The sequence below is a fragment of the Scleropages formosus genome, chromosome 4, assembly GCF_900964775.1.
Source record: "Scleropages formosus chromosome 4, fSclFor1.1, whole genome shotgun sequence".
Taxonomy (NCBI): Eukaryota; Metazoa; Chordata; class Actinopteri; order Osteoglossiformes; family Osteoglossidae; genus Scleropages; species Scleropages formosus.
Window position 1 is genome coordinate 5,427,731 of NC_041809.1, and position 16,748 is coordinate 5,444,478.

The 16,748-nt window shown below is 48.6% G+C and overlaps 1 protein-coding gene across 1 annotated transcript in view; it reads left to right on the top strand.

The window, feature by feature from the left end:
* The window catches only part of sdccag8 (SHH signaling and ciliogenesis regulator sdccag8), a 48,777-nt gene that overhangs the window by 2,283 nt on the left and 29,746 nt on the right, over positions 1 to 16,748 (top strand). Inside the window, exons 5-13 of the mRNA XM_029251595.1 lie at positions 249 to 374; positions 523 to 633; positions 1,502 to 1,566; positions 1,941 to 2,138; positions 2,822 to 2,960; positions 3,719 to 3,871; positions 7,408 to 7,542; positions 7,913 to 8,029; positions 9,086 to 9,228. Coding sequence (XP_029107428.1) covers positions 249 to 374; positions 523 to 633; positions 1,502 to 1,566; positions 1,941 to 2,138; positions 2,822 to 2,960; positions 3,719 to 3,871; positions 7,408 to 7,542; positions 7,913 to 8,029; positions 9,086 to 9,228 — 1,187 coding nt within the window. The remainder of the gene's footprint in view (positions 1 to 248; positions 375 to 522; positions 634 to 1,501; positions 1,567 to 1,940; positions 2,139 to 2,821; positions 2,961 to 3,718; positions 3,872 to 7,407; positions 7,543 to 7,912; positions 8,030 to 9,085; positions 9,229 to 16,748) is intronic.

Consider the following 16,748-nt stretch of genomic DNA (forward strand, 5'->3'; position numbering starts at 1 on the left):
TTATCTGAAGCATTTAGAGAATCTACACTATGAATAAATCAAGGGATGTCTTATTAAGCTTTTATTGATTACAGCATAGTGGTGAAGGTGACTCAGTAATGAACAGCAGTCTGGTCCCATTTGTGTTTGTCATGTGAAGAGCTGGTGTACAGTAGCTGTGGCCTGTTTATACATCTCGTTGTCTGTTTGGTGTATGGTGTAATTTTCAGGAACCTTCGTGTGTGTGACCGGGGTGTCCTCTCTCGCAGGAAGAGCTAGCAGGGATGAAACACAGGGTTAGGGTGGTTGTCCTGGAGAATGAGAAACTGCACAAAGAGCTCAAGTCCAGGACAGTGGAGGACACGCTGAAGGACTACACGATCCTGGACACCACGGTAACTTTGGCAGGATGCGTTTGTGTGCTTGTGTGCCTGGGGCATAGTGCAGACTGGGAAAACCTCATTAAGCTGCAGAGAGTTTCCATCATGTAAAAGTGTTGGGATTCTCTAAGGATGACTTATTTGCCTTTTTCCTCCCCTAAAGGTTCAGAAGGACAGTCTAGGATCAGCAGACGGTACTTCCAAACCTGCAAGGTCCATATTGTCCCCCACTGTCCCCCAACAGGAGGAGAGTCACAGATGGCAAAATGAACTGGTGTGTGAGACTTCTGTCCATCCATCCATTCTACACACAGAATGTCACCTCTGTTTCTGTTCCAGCTCTGCTTACTGCTTAATTATGCATTCAAATTTTTACCCATATATTATGCCGTCACACTATGTGATTTGTGCCCATTCCCAAAATATCATGCTAAAGATCAAGGCAAAAGAACAGTGTGCACTGGCTGCTCTTATTACAAATTTTTGACTCACTTCAACTTTGTTTACAGCTTGTGTTCCTTGTACTTGTTCAATAACATGGTGATTGTTGTATTTATGGGATGAATTGTCAACAGCTGGCACGGAATAGGGGCTTGTGCAGAAAATGTTTTTTTAGAGATATGTCTTATGAAAATTTTATTGGCTGTAATGAAGTTAGTTAAGTTTAACGTGGCTGGAACCTGACAAACATTCAGTGCTTATGTGATGAATGGGTCTGTAGTCTGGATTGAATAGAAGCTTGTAGAGATTGTGTTTTTTCTGTTCTACAAATTTAAGAGTTTTAATTTTAATAAATTAGCTTGTGATGGGCTAGTGTACCCTGCTACACATACTGTGCTTCTGGGACAGTTGACTTGGCGGTAAAAGTGACCTTGGAGTGACTTGCGAACAGGTTTCAGGTCTCAGTTGTGTGTAAGTTGAGGAGCCAGTGTACAACACATTGTTCATATAGTTCACATGGATTTTGTTTTTCACCAAACAGTGCATCCATTGGTGCCTTTTCCTGGTTTCAAAAATAGAATTTTAAGTTGAATGTCTGTGAAATGTGCACGCTGTAGTGCAGGTGTTGTTTTATCCTTTTTTTGTGTGTCCTCCTGCCGTTTCGAACCAATCACCTGCTGATCCTGTACCTCACACACCAGGCGCAGCTCAGGTTACTCCATCAAGCCCAGACGGAGACCTTGGAAGCCCAGGTGATGGCTCTGAGGTGGGTCATCCTGTTCTCATAAACAGACATCTACACCAGGGCAATCGAGACAAGGTTGAGAGATGTGCGGTTCTCCTGTTAGGCACCTAAAAGGAAGATGTGCTGCTTGTGCTCAGGATTCTGCTTGGGAACGGTCGGCTCAATATTTCTGAGGCTTATTTCTGAAGCGTGATGTCCAAAGCAACTACTGAACACATACAAAGTGATCTGGCCTCTTGACGTGAGCGTTTTATTCCTGGGGTCCATAAAACCGTGTTGCATGTATCGCTTCCATCTTCGTCTGTCACTTTTTGTGTCCCCCGTTCAGGCAGGTTGGGGCAGCGGGAGGACACTTGGTATGACAGGGTTCATCACGGTGACTCTCATTCCCTCAGGAGGGAGCTGGTTACCACGCAGAAGGAGTATGAGGAGGTCAAAGGTCGCCTGAGACACCAGGAGGTGGCAGCAGCGGTGACGACAACAGGAGGCACCCCTCGGGTGGGTGGGCTGTGCCTGAAATGTGCCCAGCATGAGGCTGTCTTGGCACAGACGCACACTAGCGCCCCCGCGCAGGCCGTGGAGCGGCTCACCAGGTAAGAACAGGAAATTCAAGAGCTGGCGAATGGGCACTTTGTCCTTGGGCTGCATGATCGCCATGGTGACCAATTCCCTCCCATTTCACTACAGCCCTTGCGAGGTGCACAGGTTGAATGACAGCGGAACTAGCGGGTATTTAAAATCGTTTGATTAGCACGTTTGATTGAGGTTGTTGGCTCGCGGGCTAATGTGTCTGCTTGCTGCGCTGCAACACACGAGGGGGCTCTACTGCGAGATCTGAAAATGATAAAACGCTCAATTAAAGAGGCGTAACGGCTGCCAGGCCACTTGGTTGCCAACCAGCGAAAGGCTCCTCTGTTATCGCTGAGCCCCTTGACAGCGAGAACGAGTACAATCCAGTAAAGCTCCCCATGCTAAGGCAGTGCCGGATAAATACCATGTTTGTACTGAAGTAGCCTGTTGTTGATCCCTTTTTGTGTGTTTCTCTCATGCTTTCAAGTTAATAGCCTGTTCTAGAATCTCACTTTGAGAGACTCACGTCGACTTTTTCTTGAGGGTATGATAATGAAGGATGGGATCTCTTTCTGTCCAGTTCTGGTTGTGTTCCTTCTCCAAGCCGTTGTGGAAGGTGGTAGTGGTGAATGGGGGGGGGGCGTGGGCGTGGGCGTGTGAATGAAGACGAAGCCCTGATATCCAGCATCCCTACATGGCCGTGCAGGGAGAGGGATGAGCTGATGGCGGCGCTGTCCTCGCTGCGGGCCGCGCAAGCAGAGGTGAAACAGCGTGAGTGGGCCTCCTCGCAGCAAGTCAAACGGGCCATGGAGGCGGCAGAGGAAGCCAGCCTGGAGAAGACGATGGTGAGCCCCTCCCATACACGCTCGCCTTTGTTAACAGCGTTATCAGAGCATGTGGTGTAGTAAAGAGCACAGTACCCACCTAAACAGACGCACAGTGTACCGTGTGCACTGAATTGTTGTTGATCAGATGCAGTAGCTCCTTGTGTTGCTGTCAGATTTCAAATTCTTGAAAATGGACATTTAAAAGTTTAATTTTTAATAGCATTTTCTTCATTATAGGTTTCCCTAAATTTTCAAGGCAGCAGCTCTGCTACACTTCCTACTGCCCATTAGCTAAAATATTGACAGTCTTTCAACCTGTTTTTCATTTATTATTACTAAATCCAAGACTTTTGCAGAAATTGGCTGGCAAATAACTTGAGGGATGTCTGACTTATCAAGCTTTTACTGGCAGGCTTAGCGATACAAATGACAAGCTAATAGAGCTTTTAACAGACTTCTAGTCTCAGTTGTGATGAGAAGCTAGTTTACAGTTAACATATTAAGTATTATTTCTGTAGCTAATAAAACTTGAGCATTAAGTTCAACATAAATTCATGGTAAATGCATGATTTCACTGTAGATACTGTAACTGATCACAGATGTAGAACACTAGCCTCATCTGTCCTTGGATACACTATTATTAGAGATTACTTATTGATTTGACAGGTGGTGAATGACGTTTAGTTTCTCAGACATCAGTGTAAATTGAATGGAGCTTCTGTATGGCCAGAAGCTTGTGTGTTCCCAGTGTGGGTGATCCATCCATCCATCCACAGGCACTGGTGCAGTGCGACCAGATGCGAAAGGAGCTCACCGGGTTGCGGGAGCGTCTGGAGAAGGAGCTGGTGGCCGAGCATGAGCGGCTTGCCCAGGCCAAGGAGGAGGCGCAGAGCGAGGCCCGGAAGGAGAAAGAGATGCTTGCGCAGACGGTCAGTCTTTTCTCCGTTGAGATGCTGATGCTGAGTGGGTCGTTCTCATTTCCATGGTGAAGATGCCCTACGAGGATGTAATGAGTGCAGCCCATTTCAATCTAAGGCGGTTTCTTGGGTTCACCTTCCCCAACCTCTTCACAACCCTGACCCTTTCTATGCTGAAGCAAGGTCTTTCCTGCCACCTAGTGGTGACTGTGGGTATGCTATGAGCTGTGTTCTAACAAGTTGGAACTGTCAGAAAGACATGGTCACAGCAGCTGAACCATTCCCTGTTCATTTTAGTTATAATTACTGCTGTTTCACTAAATACACAGCAAACATTAGTACAATTATTTTATTTAGTTTTATCTAAAGCCAGTTACAGTATTACATTTGTAGAACCCAAATAAGTGTTACCTTAGCCCCAATAGCACTGGACTACACACAGTAATTTAATCAAGAAAATTATCAAGCCAAAAAGAAGTTTGCAGGGCAAAGTCAACCTGTGATAAAGAAGCCAGTGTTAAAAATAGAGGTAAAATGAGGAAGATGAGTAATGCAGAAGAGAGGATGCATAGACAGTTATCAGGAAGAGAAGGGTGGTGGGAGTGTGAACACAACTGATGTTCACAGATGGGATCCAAGAAGAGTGAACGAGAAATGTTTTTGTGTGTGTTCTGGAGGGATGAAGTGCAGAGGGCATGTAGGTGGAGGACAAGCACAGAGGTGAGGGGACCTGGTGATTGGGGTGAGGGTTTTAAACTGGGTCCTGGCTGTGACAGAGAGCTTGTGAGGAGGCCGGAGTACAGCTGTGTGTTCCCGTGTGTGCGGAGAGAATTATTATGCGCCAGGCGAGCGGCAGCATTTCAAACGAGCTGGAGGGGGCGGGTGGCAGATGCTGGAAGACACTGTCAGCCTGGAGAGAACAGAAATAACATAATATATTCAGAAGTACCCCTGAATGAGGGAAATGCTTTATTCACGCAAACTGCTGTGCTCAAACTCTTGGCCTTGTTAGACAGTGGGACTGGAGCAACATGCGGTGTGAAGTGTGCTTTAACTGCAGTGCACTCTGGGTAAAATGGCGTAAAACTGGTGCTCTCCGAATTTCAAGGAGAGTATGAAGAAGAGGAAAACTGTCCCTGAGCCTTACAGATCTGTATAACGAGACTTATTGCACTTGCTCCTTGTTATTAATGGCAGAGTTAGAGATTTTCAAAGGTACAGGCATTGTCCGTTCTGTTTATTTATTCCTAATTCCAGATTTATTCCTATTCCTCCTTCACTTCCTGTCTGTTACAAAACAAATGACTTGTGCTTCTGCACCCAACCACTAGTTGGCAGTATAACATTCATGCAGAATAGGAATGTGGTACCGTGTTGATTCAACTCACTTCCACAGTGTTTACAGCTGATGTCTCACGTATCGAAGTCGGTGTCAGTGAAGAGGCGGCAAAAAGGATTTTTTGAAGAGAATATCTGTTTTTCACTCCCTTTTGGTTTTAATTTGAATGTAGTTTGAACTTACTAAGCACATTAAAATGAAAAGTCTGACGTAACATGTTTATTTATGATAGCTAAGTCCAAGACTTTTACGGTTGCCTTTCCTAAAAATAAATCAAGAATTTTTTTGTATATTAAAACTGAAAGTGGCCAGAAGCCGAACAGCCCAAAGTGTTTGTGAGATCACGGTCAGCAGATTAGATTGAATAGAAGTTTGACATTAAATTTTTTTTAAAATTTCCTTTAATTTTAATAATAATAATAATTTTAATTTTTTTGAAGTCGGTTAATATAAGTGTTACACTGCTATGGATTGACATCCTGTCTAAGATGTACCCTGCCTCATCTTGGCCTGTGTTTCTGGGATAGGTTCCAGATCACCATGTCCCTGCATTGTGAGTTTCTTCATTTATTTGGATGATTTAAAGGAAACTCCTGATAGATTTACATTACATTTCACATTTATTTATTTATCAGACACTTTTTTCCAAAGCGATATCCAATGAACTCTACATAGTGTTATCAGCCCACACATCTTATTCACCATGGTGACTTACACTATTAGATACACTACTTATACTGGGTCACTCATCCATACATCAGTGGAACACACTCTCTCTAGCACTCACACACTATAAAATAAAATCAGAACTGATCATTGGTGTAGACCTGTCTGCTGAGGTTACCATGGTAATCCCCTTCGTGAAATACCCTTCACTCGTCTTAGATTGAAAGGCCCAGCTGAGAAGCAAAAAAAAAAGTCAAAGTGCCAGAATCAGACAAGGTAAAACCGTGCTTTCGTAATGCATCACTCAGGAGGTGGTGGAAAGTGGTTACTGTGTCATTACTCTGATAACACTTTGGCTTTCGCCTGGGACTTTGCATGAGACGCAGTGGATGCCGATGGCATAATACGAACAGCAGGAAGGCTGGCAAAACCAATTAGGCCTTCTCACTCGAACCCACCACCCCACCGATCACCCCATGTGATGGCAGAAAAAAACAGACAGACATTACCATGCCTTGTGTCTTTCTTTGGTACTTGTCCTCAGCTGCTGCGCTGGTGTCACCTGTGTACACACCGTGTTTTACATTTGAGCGGTTGGATTATGACTCACGTGCCCCTTGGTGTCCTTCGTTATCCACTGTTAAATGTGCCGATTCCTTGCCTTACGAGCAGTCCTGTTATTGCTTTTGAACAATGCAAAGATTCTCATTCATTTTTAAGTGCATCTCCATCCATTGAGTTTTCTAAAATTTCTTTTCGTTGCAAATAGAAACATGACCTGTGTTTAGCAATCAGCCGGTAGGTAAAAAGGAGTAAAGAGCACCCAAACACGGTAAAAGTGTTAGATCGCTCCTATACTGTGCTGACAGGATGCGTCTGGTGCTCAATGGCAAGATGAGTGTTGCTGTACAGGACTGTTATTTATTATTATTTACTGTTATTTATTAATTTAGCTGACGCTTCAAGGCAATTTACAATGTTAGGTTTGTACATTAAACTACTTGCACCAATTTACCCATTTCTATAGCTGGGTAATTTTTACTGCATCATTTCAGGGTACGTACCTTGGTGAAGGGTGCAAGGGCAGGGATAGTGATGAATTGGTCAACGTGAGCATTGGCCAGGAGTTTGGAGAGATGGAAAATAAAAATGGATCATTGAATTATAATGTAGCCAAGTTATAATAAAGTAATGTGCTTTATAGGGTTTTTTAAATTTTATTATTTTAACCTTTTCCTCTTGTAGTCCCAGATTCTACAGAACTGAACCCATAAATAAAGTGAGGGGGGTCTGCATTATGATTTTTTTTGTTTAAAGTTTTTACTAAGTCTGAGTCACAGAATAATAAAAATGATTTTGGAATTACAAACAAAATGAGTTATAAACTGCCTTTCCCTCCCAGCTCTGTTTGTAAGCTACTTTATATTATTGTAACACATAGATATGTCATGTTTTGCTAAGGGACTCTTTTAAATGTTTTGCTTACCACCCGGATTGGGTTGGGCAGGGGGTTCACCAGCTCTCTGACTCTTTCTTTCCACAGGTAACACACCTGTCCCAGAAGGTGGCGGACTTAGAGGGCCAGCTCGACCGGGACATCCGGGAGCGGAGCTCTTTGTTGGCACAGCTGGAGGAGGCGCAGAGGAGGCTCACTTCCCAGCAGGAGGAGAGTAGCAGGGTAGGCCTCTTGCACCTGGGTTCAGTAGGCGGAGCAAGCCAGCAGCAGCTTCTTGATTGGATATAGCAGCTTCCTGTTTTTTTTTCCCCCTCTGTCTTTGTCAGTTTTTTGGGGAGTTGTTGACTGAGTCAAACTCAGTAGGCACTAAGATGATCACCGGCCAAGGTTCGAGTGCAGCGTGTGTATCGATGTGCGTCACTGTCCAGCACTGCACCTTATCCCACTTTAGCAGCAAGCAGCCCCTGGGTGGCGCCAGTCACCTATTTACAGTATCACACAGGCTTTTAACTGTGGCCCTGACGATAAGAACATATCAGGGTATTTCTCCTTCTGAATGCTGGCTGTACTTACCCCCTCACCATGTCTCCAGGTGTGTGGGGAGCTGCGCTACCAGCTGACCCAGGCCCAGCTGCAGAGGGAGGAGGCAGAGCGTGAGCTCCGGGATCAGGTTGCCAGGAACGCCCGACAGCTGGAGCAGGTGGCGCAGGTAAGAGTTCAGAGCCAGCTGGCTGCATGCACGCGCTCTCTAACACACACACACACACACACACACACACACACACACACACACACACACCACTGTCACCAGTAGTTCAGACTCACACTGATGTTTTAGTACTTCCGTTTGACACCGAGAAGTTTGCATGTCAGGTAGGAACCTACTGTTGTACCCTCGAAGTTCCGACTCCCTTAAGTTATTGATTCTAATGAAGTATCCAGCTCTGTGAATGGCTGTAGTGTAAGTTATAGACTGGGTGGGGGGCAGTGTAATATTTTAGCATATACAGTAATGCCGTATACCTCAGTTCAGGTTGCGTTGTTTCCACCCCACACGGTGGCGCCAAAGATACACCCAATGGAGAGCCAGCCCCCAGCTCAGCGACTCGTGCGCTGACGGCAGGTATTACTGGAGCATTCTGTAACTAGAATACTTTATGTCTGAGAAATTAATGACAGGAATTAAAATTTTTTAAATGTAAAATTTATGCAAAACATTCGCTGTCTGGAACAGTTTGTGTCCAAGAAATGAAACCATATTTGTGTATCAGATCAGCATGCAGTTTACGGAAGCGGATTTTGGTTTCACATGACGAGGGGCCGCGTGTCCGCAGAGCAAACAGACACTATAAACTGGCCTCTCTAGGTGACAGTGTGGCTTTTACCTGGGGTGATACAATTACAAGTGTCCCCTGAGACGCTCTAGATTCAGAGCTGCGGTTTGTTGCTCTGTCCATCCTGCGCAAGAGGATCTTGAGCAGGCCGTCTTTTCGGACAGTCGGCTCGGTAACATGGCTAAATGCGAGTAACTTCTCCAGGACTGGAGTAGAAACCCCGTTTCAGTGTGTCTTTGTGTGCGTCGCTCTAATCTTACTAAACACTTGAGGCAGGTCATCGTTTCTGTTTCGTAGTATTTGTAGTATACATTTGTCAACTAAAGGGGCAGTGAAACGTGGACAATCCTGGCCGTTGTCGCCCTGACACCCCCCACCCACCCTGCTCCATCCCTCTCTGCCCCTGCCTCTCCCTCTGCCCCCGGGAACAGGAAGCAGAGAAGCTGGGCCTGGAACTCAGCGGCTGCCGGCAGCGTCTGGAGGCGGCCCAGCAGGACGCGAGCCGAGCCCGAGCCGATGCGCTGGGCTTGACGGAGCGGCTGGACAGCACCCGGCGCCAACTGCACCTCACCAGGTAACCCCTAATCCCATCACACGCTGACGCCGCGCCCCTTCCGCTGCCTCTTATTAAGCACAGGGGGACCAGCTGCCACGGCCGGCTCCCCCGACCGTGCCTCCGTGCTCGAAGGACGGGGTTGCCGGAGCGGCCTCTGGACGGGCATGGTAGTGGTTGAGTTGCCCACAGGGGTGACCAAAACTCGGAGGCCAGATTGATACGGCTTTACTGCAGAAACTAGCCCTTCCTTTGCACTCCCCCAACTCTGTTTGCGTGAACTCCAGAAATTTAACATCTTTAAAGCTTTTTTTTTTTTTTTTTTTTTGTTTTTCCTCCCCCCCCCCTGTTTCTCAGTTTACCTGTGCAAATGGTAAAAAACACACTGACCATGAGCAGAACACAACTAAGAGCACAACTGGCCATGGGAGATGGGGGCTGGCTGCTACACTCAGTCTAACAGCCAGAATAATAGTGGAAAAAATGTGAGCGACAGCTCGGTGGCACACAGCAATTTGAAGCTTTAATTGTTGTATAACAATCTCGAGTATTTTTTTATTGAAGCACAAAAGGCTTCAGCGCAAGTTGAGCTTCCAAACGGGGGGGGGGGGGAGACTATTAATTAAACCTGGGGTCAAAAATGTAATTATTCTGGATAAACAAAAAACGTGCCGGTGTTAATGGAGTTACCAGCAACGCTTTAATGGGCTTCAGATCGCTTCTCGTGAGCTGTCGAGCTGCGAGATGTTAATAGACCACAGATGATTGTTTACATGTAAATATAATAAGATATAATAAAAATATAATACCTATAGAGTGACACTGTGCATTTAAGAAAGGAAATGTGTGAGGAAGGATTTGGATGATGACACGGTTAGTGTACTGGTGTTTGTCATGGTAGGTGTGGCCAAGAGGTGGGGCTTGTAGGGGCGGAGCCTCTGTTTCTCATAATTTCGTGTAGGTGCGGTCAGTTTGACGGACGGGCCGCCGCGGCGTGCTAGCGGAGCGACCGTAAAGCTCATGCTCCAGCATCATGGGAGTAGGCGTGTGCTCGACCGCAGAGGTCAGACACCACACGCAACTTGTTTTTAAATTCAAGTGAACGTGTTAGTTATGACTCATTTAACAACTTTGCAGTTACAAGATTCTTTTTTTTTGTTTTTGGCGAGTGGCCATTGAAGCGAGGCATATGACACTCAGTCTATAATGGCTCTGTTTATGTTTTTCAAGTGGAAACATTCATTCTGTCGCACAGCGCTCTCGTTCCACAGGCCACCCCCCACCAGCTCCCGACCCATCCAGCAGCCCTGTGATGTCACGGCACGTTCGAGCTGAACCTGAACGCGTAGGCCTTCTCTGTAGAGCGACTTGGGTTCAGTCGCCATCAGCTGAATGAAAATGTTGGGGAAACTTCTCTAACAGGATGCTCTCTAACGAGCCTCTTTTTCCCATAATTTTGTGTAGGTGCGATTGCTCCGCTAGCACGCCGCGGTGGCCCACTATCTGTCAAACTGACCGCACCTACACAAAATTATGAGAAATAGAGGCTCGTTAGAGAGCGTTCTGTTAGAGAAGTTTTTCCAACATTTTCATTCAGTTGATGTTTTTCCTCCAAAGACACTTAGGAAGTGAAAGAGCAAAATACTTTACACTAGTCTACTTTCACCAAGAGTCTGTGTTGACTGACCTCATGGTCCTGCCCCAAATTCAAACTGAAGGGCCACAGGTACCTGGACATCTGTGACGATACAACCCCCACCGTTGTTAGTAGTTTTCCTCCAGTGTGAGATTTGGGTTCTAAGCTACTAGTGGTGATTCTCCAATTTATATATCAGGGTAGTTTTTATTGTATCAATCAGGGAAAATACCATAATCAAAACTACAACAGCTGCAGTGGGACTCAAACCTGCAACAGCAGTGCATTTCCACCATGGCTGTTAATTCACATTAAGGGGCGCAATGCAGCTGCTGCAGTTGGTGGTAGAATGGGAGGGCATTGGCTCTCAGCGTCACGTTTCCAAAACGCGCGCCTCCTCCGCCATCCTCGTTTGTGACTTTCCCGGTTTGGGGGAAGGCTGCAGAGTGGGATGAGGGCAGCATCGCTAGGATTTATGGGTAGCAGTCTTAATCGGGGTGTTTCCGGCAAAAGCCTCTCAGCTGTGTGGAGCTAAGCTGCATCCCGTTCGTTTTGCAAGAAAAATGGAAGTTTCAAATCAGCGCCTCTGTGGAGACGGAGCACACCGTCGGCCTCGGCCTGCTCAGGGCCGTTGTCTCCTTGTTTCTGAGAGCGTGGATCAGTCACACACAGCGATGCTCCAGTGTCTTACAGAATATGGGTTCTGGAATATGGAAAATGGAGGCTTCGGGGCCCAAGGAGCTGCCGGTACATTATTAACAACTGCCTGTCCAGTGCAGGGACACTGGGATCCAGAGCATTTCCTGAAACCACAAGGCAAAGCAGGGTACACAGTGGTTGGGACAGCATTAAATCACAGAGCACTCACTCACTCACTCACTCACTCACTCACTCACTCTTTTGCACGCTTAGTAAAATCTGGAGTGGCCAATTGACTTGAAACACATGTTCGGACTGTGGTAGGAAACCCATACGAGCGCGAAGAGAACATGCAAGCTCCACACGGACCGTGGCCCGTTCGAACCCACATCCAAACCCTCAGCCCAGGAGGCGTGAGGTGCGAGGCGCCAGCACTCAATGTGTTGTGGAGTTAATTGAGCCACTTGGAATTGCGGGCCCGTGGTGCTGCGGAAAGGCTAATCGCCGGAGGGCCGCGGGGCTCACAGCGGTGTTCTTGTAGGAGCGTCGCTCCTATTATGGGCGAAGACCCAGGACGACCCCACCGCTGCAGGACAGTCTGCCAGCGTCGTGGAGCCGCAGGCCGCCGGTCCCTTTAATTGGTCCCTGCCCGCTCGCAGAACCGCTGCACGGAGCCCCCCCCGCCACAAGGCCAGCCGGCTCCCTGCAGTCCAGGCGCTTTTTGTCTGCCGCCGTGTCGGTCGGTCGCGAACGACTGGCGCAGGGCCACAGTGGGGGCTGGGGGAGCGAGGCCAAGCGGTCAGGCACAGATGCGGGAGACATCTGTCCACGCAGCCTGGCTCTTTCCCCCCTCCACCACCACCTTCCCAGGGCCTCTGGGGCTGCTGGCTCCTCGCAAACATTGAGCAGAGGTGCTAATACTGCACTGTTGCCTATCCTCTCTAGGCTCTCAAAACAGGGCACAGAATTGTATGAGTGTGTCGCCAGCAGGTGGCAAAGTCGTTAGAGGCACCGCCTTGCAATTGAAGGGCCTAGGTTCAAATCCCACCTCCAGCTGCGGCACCTGTGATTAAGGGAGGATGACTGGTATCCTTACCCTGAAATGACATGGGACACACTACACATACATGGATAAAAGGGTAAATCGCAGTAAGAAGTTGGTTTGTGGGGGATGTCAGATAAATTAGATTTTGACAGATCTGCAGATTGTGAAAGCAGATTGAAGCTCAACTGGGTAACCTAACAATGAAAGTCTCATTATTATTATTATTATTAGTAAAAAAAAATTCATTCATTTAGCTGATGTTCTTCAAAGTGACTCTCAATTTTAGTTTTATGTACTAAGCTACTTATTTACCTACTCTTGAAGTAATTTAGGGTAAGTACCTTGTTCAGGGGTGCTACAGTGGGAGGTGAAGAAAAGGATCAAATAAATCAGTAAATAATAATAATGGTAATCTAATGATAGGGTCTTTACTGACCTGTTCATCTTTAGTGACCTGGACATCTGTCCAGTTCTGTCACCCTCTCGTCTGAATTTTGGGCAGGGGCCTGAGGTGAGTCCTGCTCAAACCGTGTGAGCGGAAGCAGGGGAGCATAAAGTCCTTGGCTTTGTATGGTTGCGGGCCGCTCTTCTGCGCTCCTCCCTTGAAGAGGGTGGTGCGACACGGGACCCCCACCACCACCGGCTCCCGCGCCGGATCATCAGCCAGCTGTGCGTGGGCGAGCCGGGGATCTGCGGTAAGCCTTCCACTCTGCTCACATCCTTCTGACACCTTTGGGCCCGTGCCTTCACCGCGTTTGTTTGCTTGCGGCTCCCCCCAAATCGTCTCCTAATAGCCGCCGCTGGCAGGTCTCCCCACAACAGGCGCACCAGCCCCCCCAAGACATAGCTCTAGATCAAGCCGTTCGCTTTTTATGACCCACCCCCACTCCTCCCCAGGTTTCCCTCCGTCACCTTTATCGTGGCCCTTTGGTGGACAGACGGGCCGCTTCGTGTCGACCGCGGCACAACACCCGCCCCCGGCACACCTCGAGTTCTGCAACGGCAGCAGCGGGTCGGGTCACCGGAGCACCGAGGAATATTGTTCCTCGTGTTTTCACGCGCAGGCTGATACGGGAAAGCAGATAAGGCCCTACTTTGTGTGACTCTCGCATTGCGATGTGTGCATTGAACTGGCGTACCTATTAAATGAGGCGCTGCATTGAAGTGTAAATCGCGAGCGACGAGCCACCTGTGCTTTGCGGCAGCACCGGAGCCGCGATTGCTGCCGCTGCTTCGACATGTCATTGACTGCAGAGATTTTCCTTTTGAAAAACCTTTCCAGAAAACACCCTTCCCCACAAGCTGCTGATCTGGCTGTTTTTGTAGCAGGCAGGTAATTTTAAACTGGTTAGATGCGCGCGCGCGCGCGCGCACACACACACACACACACACACACACACACACACACACACACACACACGGAGACTCCCTAAGAAACATACAGTGTGTTCATTGATTCACTCAGGTGAGTTTTCACTTACAGTGAAATGCTCCTTATAGTGATTTACCCCTTTTATACAACTGAGTATTTTTTACTCAGGATAGGTGCACACAGGGGTACTGCAGCAGGTGCAGGAATACAAACCCAGGTGCTTTGATTGTAAGGCGATCGCTTTAAGTAGTGCGCCACCTGCTGCGCCTTGCAGAGATGCATGGAGAGCTGGGCTGGTACACACTGCAGTCCGGAGCACCTGGACTCCTCTGTTCTCTGTCCTTTAACCTTGGAAGACAGAGTGGTCAGTCACAGGGTTAGCAGGGGACAACACAACACTTGGGTGGGGTGGGGTGGGGTGGGGTGGGGGTGCACCATTCTTTGTGTGAGCTGGGGTGCTTTTCTCAGGCATCCCAAATACTGCTTCCAGGCCTTTGTGTGTGTGTGTGTGTGTGTGTGTGTGTGTGTGTGTGTGTGTGTGTGTGTGTGTGTGTGTGTGTGTGTGTGTTACCAGTGACTTTATCTATCTTAAAATTCAGATTATAGGAATGTACAGTGTACCAGACAGGTTCGATTTGGCTGCGGTAAACACGGTGGAATTATAGTGTTGGAAGAACCCAGCTGTATAAGTGGGTAAATAACTAAGTATCTCAACAGTGTAAGTCGCTTTGGAGAAAAGTGTGAGCTAAATGAGTTAATGTGAATGTTTAAAAGGTTTGAGTGAAGCGAAGGTGGCGGGAAGCCTGTCAGCCAGGAGAATCTCTGTTGTGCCGCGATGGATCTCCAGCGCCAGTCAGATTCGGCGCACACACACACACACACACACAACATGCTAATTAGCGGCGGGATGGCGCACGGTGGCACTTTGCGTGCCTTCAGTCCCTAACACAATGTGGCAAGTCCAGGTAGCTAATTTATTGAATTCAATTTATTATTAATTTTGCGAGATTCAGATCGACAGCCATCCTCCCTCTTTCTCAGCTGTCCGAGAAGCAGTCTCTTCCGTCTGTCCAGTGGCCCGTTCCAAAACCGCGGACGAAACAGAACGAAGCGAAACGCGGCTGCGGATGAAACTTTTGTGCGGGTGGGTGGATGGGTGGGAAGGGGGGGGATCATTTCAACTCGATTTTCAAAAAAAATAATAATAATAATAAAACATAGCAGGCATCTCCTGGCTTCGTGCCTCGGCCTGGATGGGGGGGGGGGCGTGGGGGGCAGGAGGGGGCCAGGAGAAGCGCGCGAGAGGGAGGGAATCTGAAAATGAATAAAATAGCGAGCAGATGCAGCAACACGCCAGAGGGGGACTTATGTGGAGCGCGAGATCGGAGCTCGCGCTACAAAACTGCGGCGAGGCCCCGGCAGCGGGGGGCCGTTGTACGACGGCGAGCCCGATGAAAGGGGAATGACAAGCGGCCCGGCTCCCGTCAAAGTAGTAGTAATGAAGTCCCAGCCGGCGCCAGCCGAGCGAACCTGTGTTAGCACTTCGGGGTAAGCGCGGGCGCGTCGTGCCAGGCAGGAGGGCGGGCGCGGGGAGCTGGGCGGCAGCCATCTTGTTTGGGAGCAGATGGCAGGCAGGGCTGGCGGGGGAGGGGCTGTTTAGCAGAACTAATCAGACAGTAACGGATAGGGCAGCTGGGAAGGCTGCGGGCCAGGCAGGAGAGTGCCGGGAACAGCCTAGCGCCGGGATGTTTGACAGTGGTGTGCCCGTTGGCCTGGGACGAGACCTTGCCGCGTCCCTTCGCTGCGCTGTCGGGGGCTCCTCGGCAGGCCCGCCTCGGGCCCTGGACCCCGCTGCACGCTCGCCGCTCTGTCACCTGGCCACGGCCAGAGCGAACGGCCTCCGACGTCGCCCGTCCCCTTTTCTCCCTTTCCTCCGTCCTTCTTTGTGCGCGGAGAGGCAGAGCGGTGGCTCGGGAACGCTAACGCAAGCAGGGTCGCCCAGGCTCGACGTGAATTTTCCCCGTAGCGGCAGGTTTACTTCCATTCTTCTCCAAAATGTTCTCCGTGTTCCTGCACGTGAGAGCAGAGCGCTGCTGTGCAATCACAGAATCGCGCAGCGTCAAGTACATAGTTGGTTTAGGGGCAGCAGGTGGCATCGTAGTTACGGCTCTTCCCTTTTGCTCTGAAGCCCCTGGTTAAAATTCAGACCTTGATCGAGGCTACGGTGCGAACACCCTGCCATATACGTGTGTAAATCAGTGTAAAGTTGATTGTCTAACATGGTAAGTCCCCTTGTTCAACAGTGTCACGTAAATAGTTAGCGGTATTAATAATTTCGGCACAGCGATGGACTAAACAAGGAGGTGCTGTTGCACCGCGTTGTTCTCTGGGTGAAATAGAAGTTAAAACGTAATCCTTAGATGTTTCCTCAGCTCTCTTGATAATGCGTTTTGCCACTCGCGCGCTCAACATTTTTCCTGAAAGCAGAAGCATGGCAAATTCCTTGACGTGGCGCAGCGAACGCCGCCTCCAATTCTGGGACTCTAGCAGTGTCTCCTAGAAGGAGCAGCGACACCCGCGCTCCGCAGGTCCGGGTGCGCGGCGAGCCACGCCGGGGATTCGCCGTTTTTGAGTCAGACTCAAGTGCTAATTAAAGAGCTGGGTAATGCTAAGGCACCAAATGCAGAAAGTGTCCATACCTCGCAGCAAGCCGAGGTGCTGCCAGCGTATGAAATATTCATCTCATTAGAAAAAGACGCCGTCAAAGGGAGGGAAAAAAAAAATCCCCAGCCTGGAAATAATGCTTTCTCTGAAATCTGCTTGACACAATTAACAACCTTTTGTTTTGC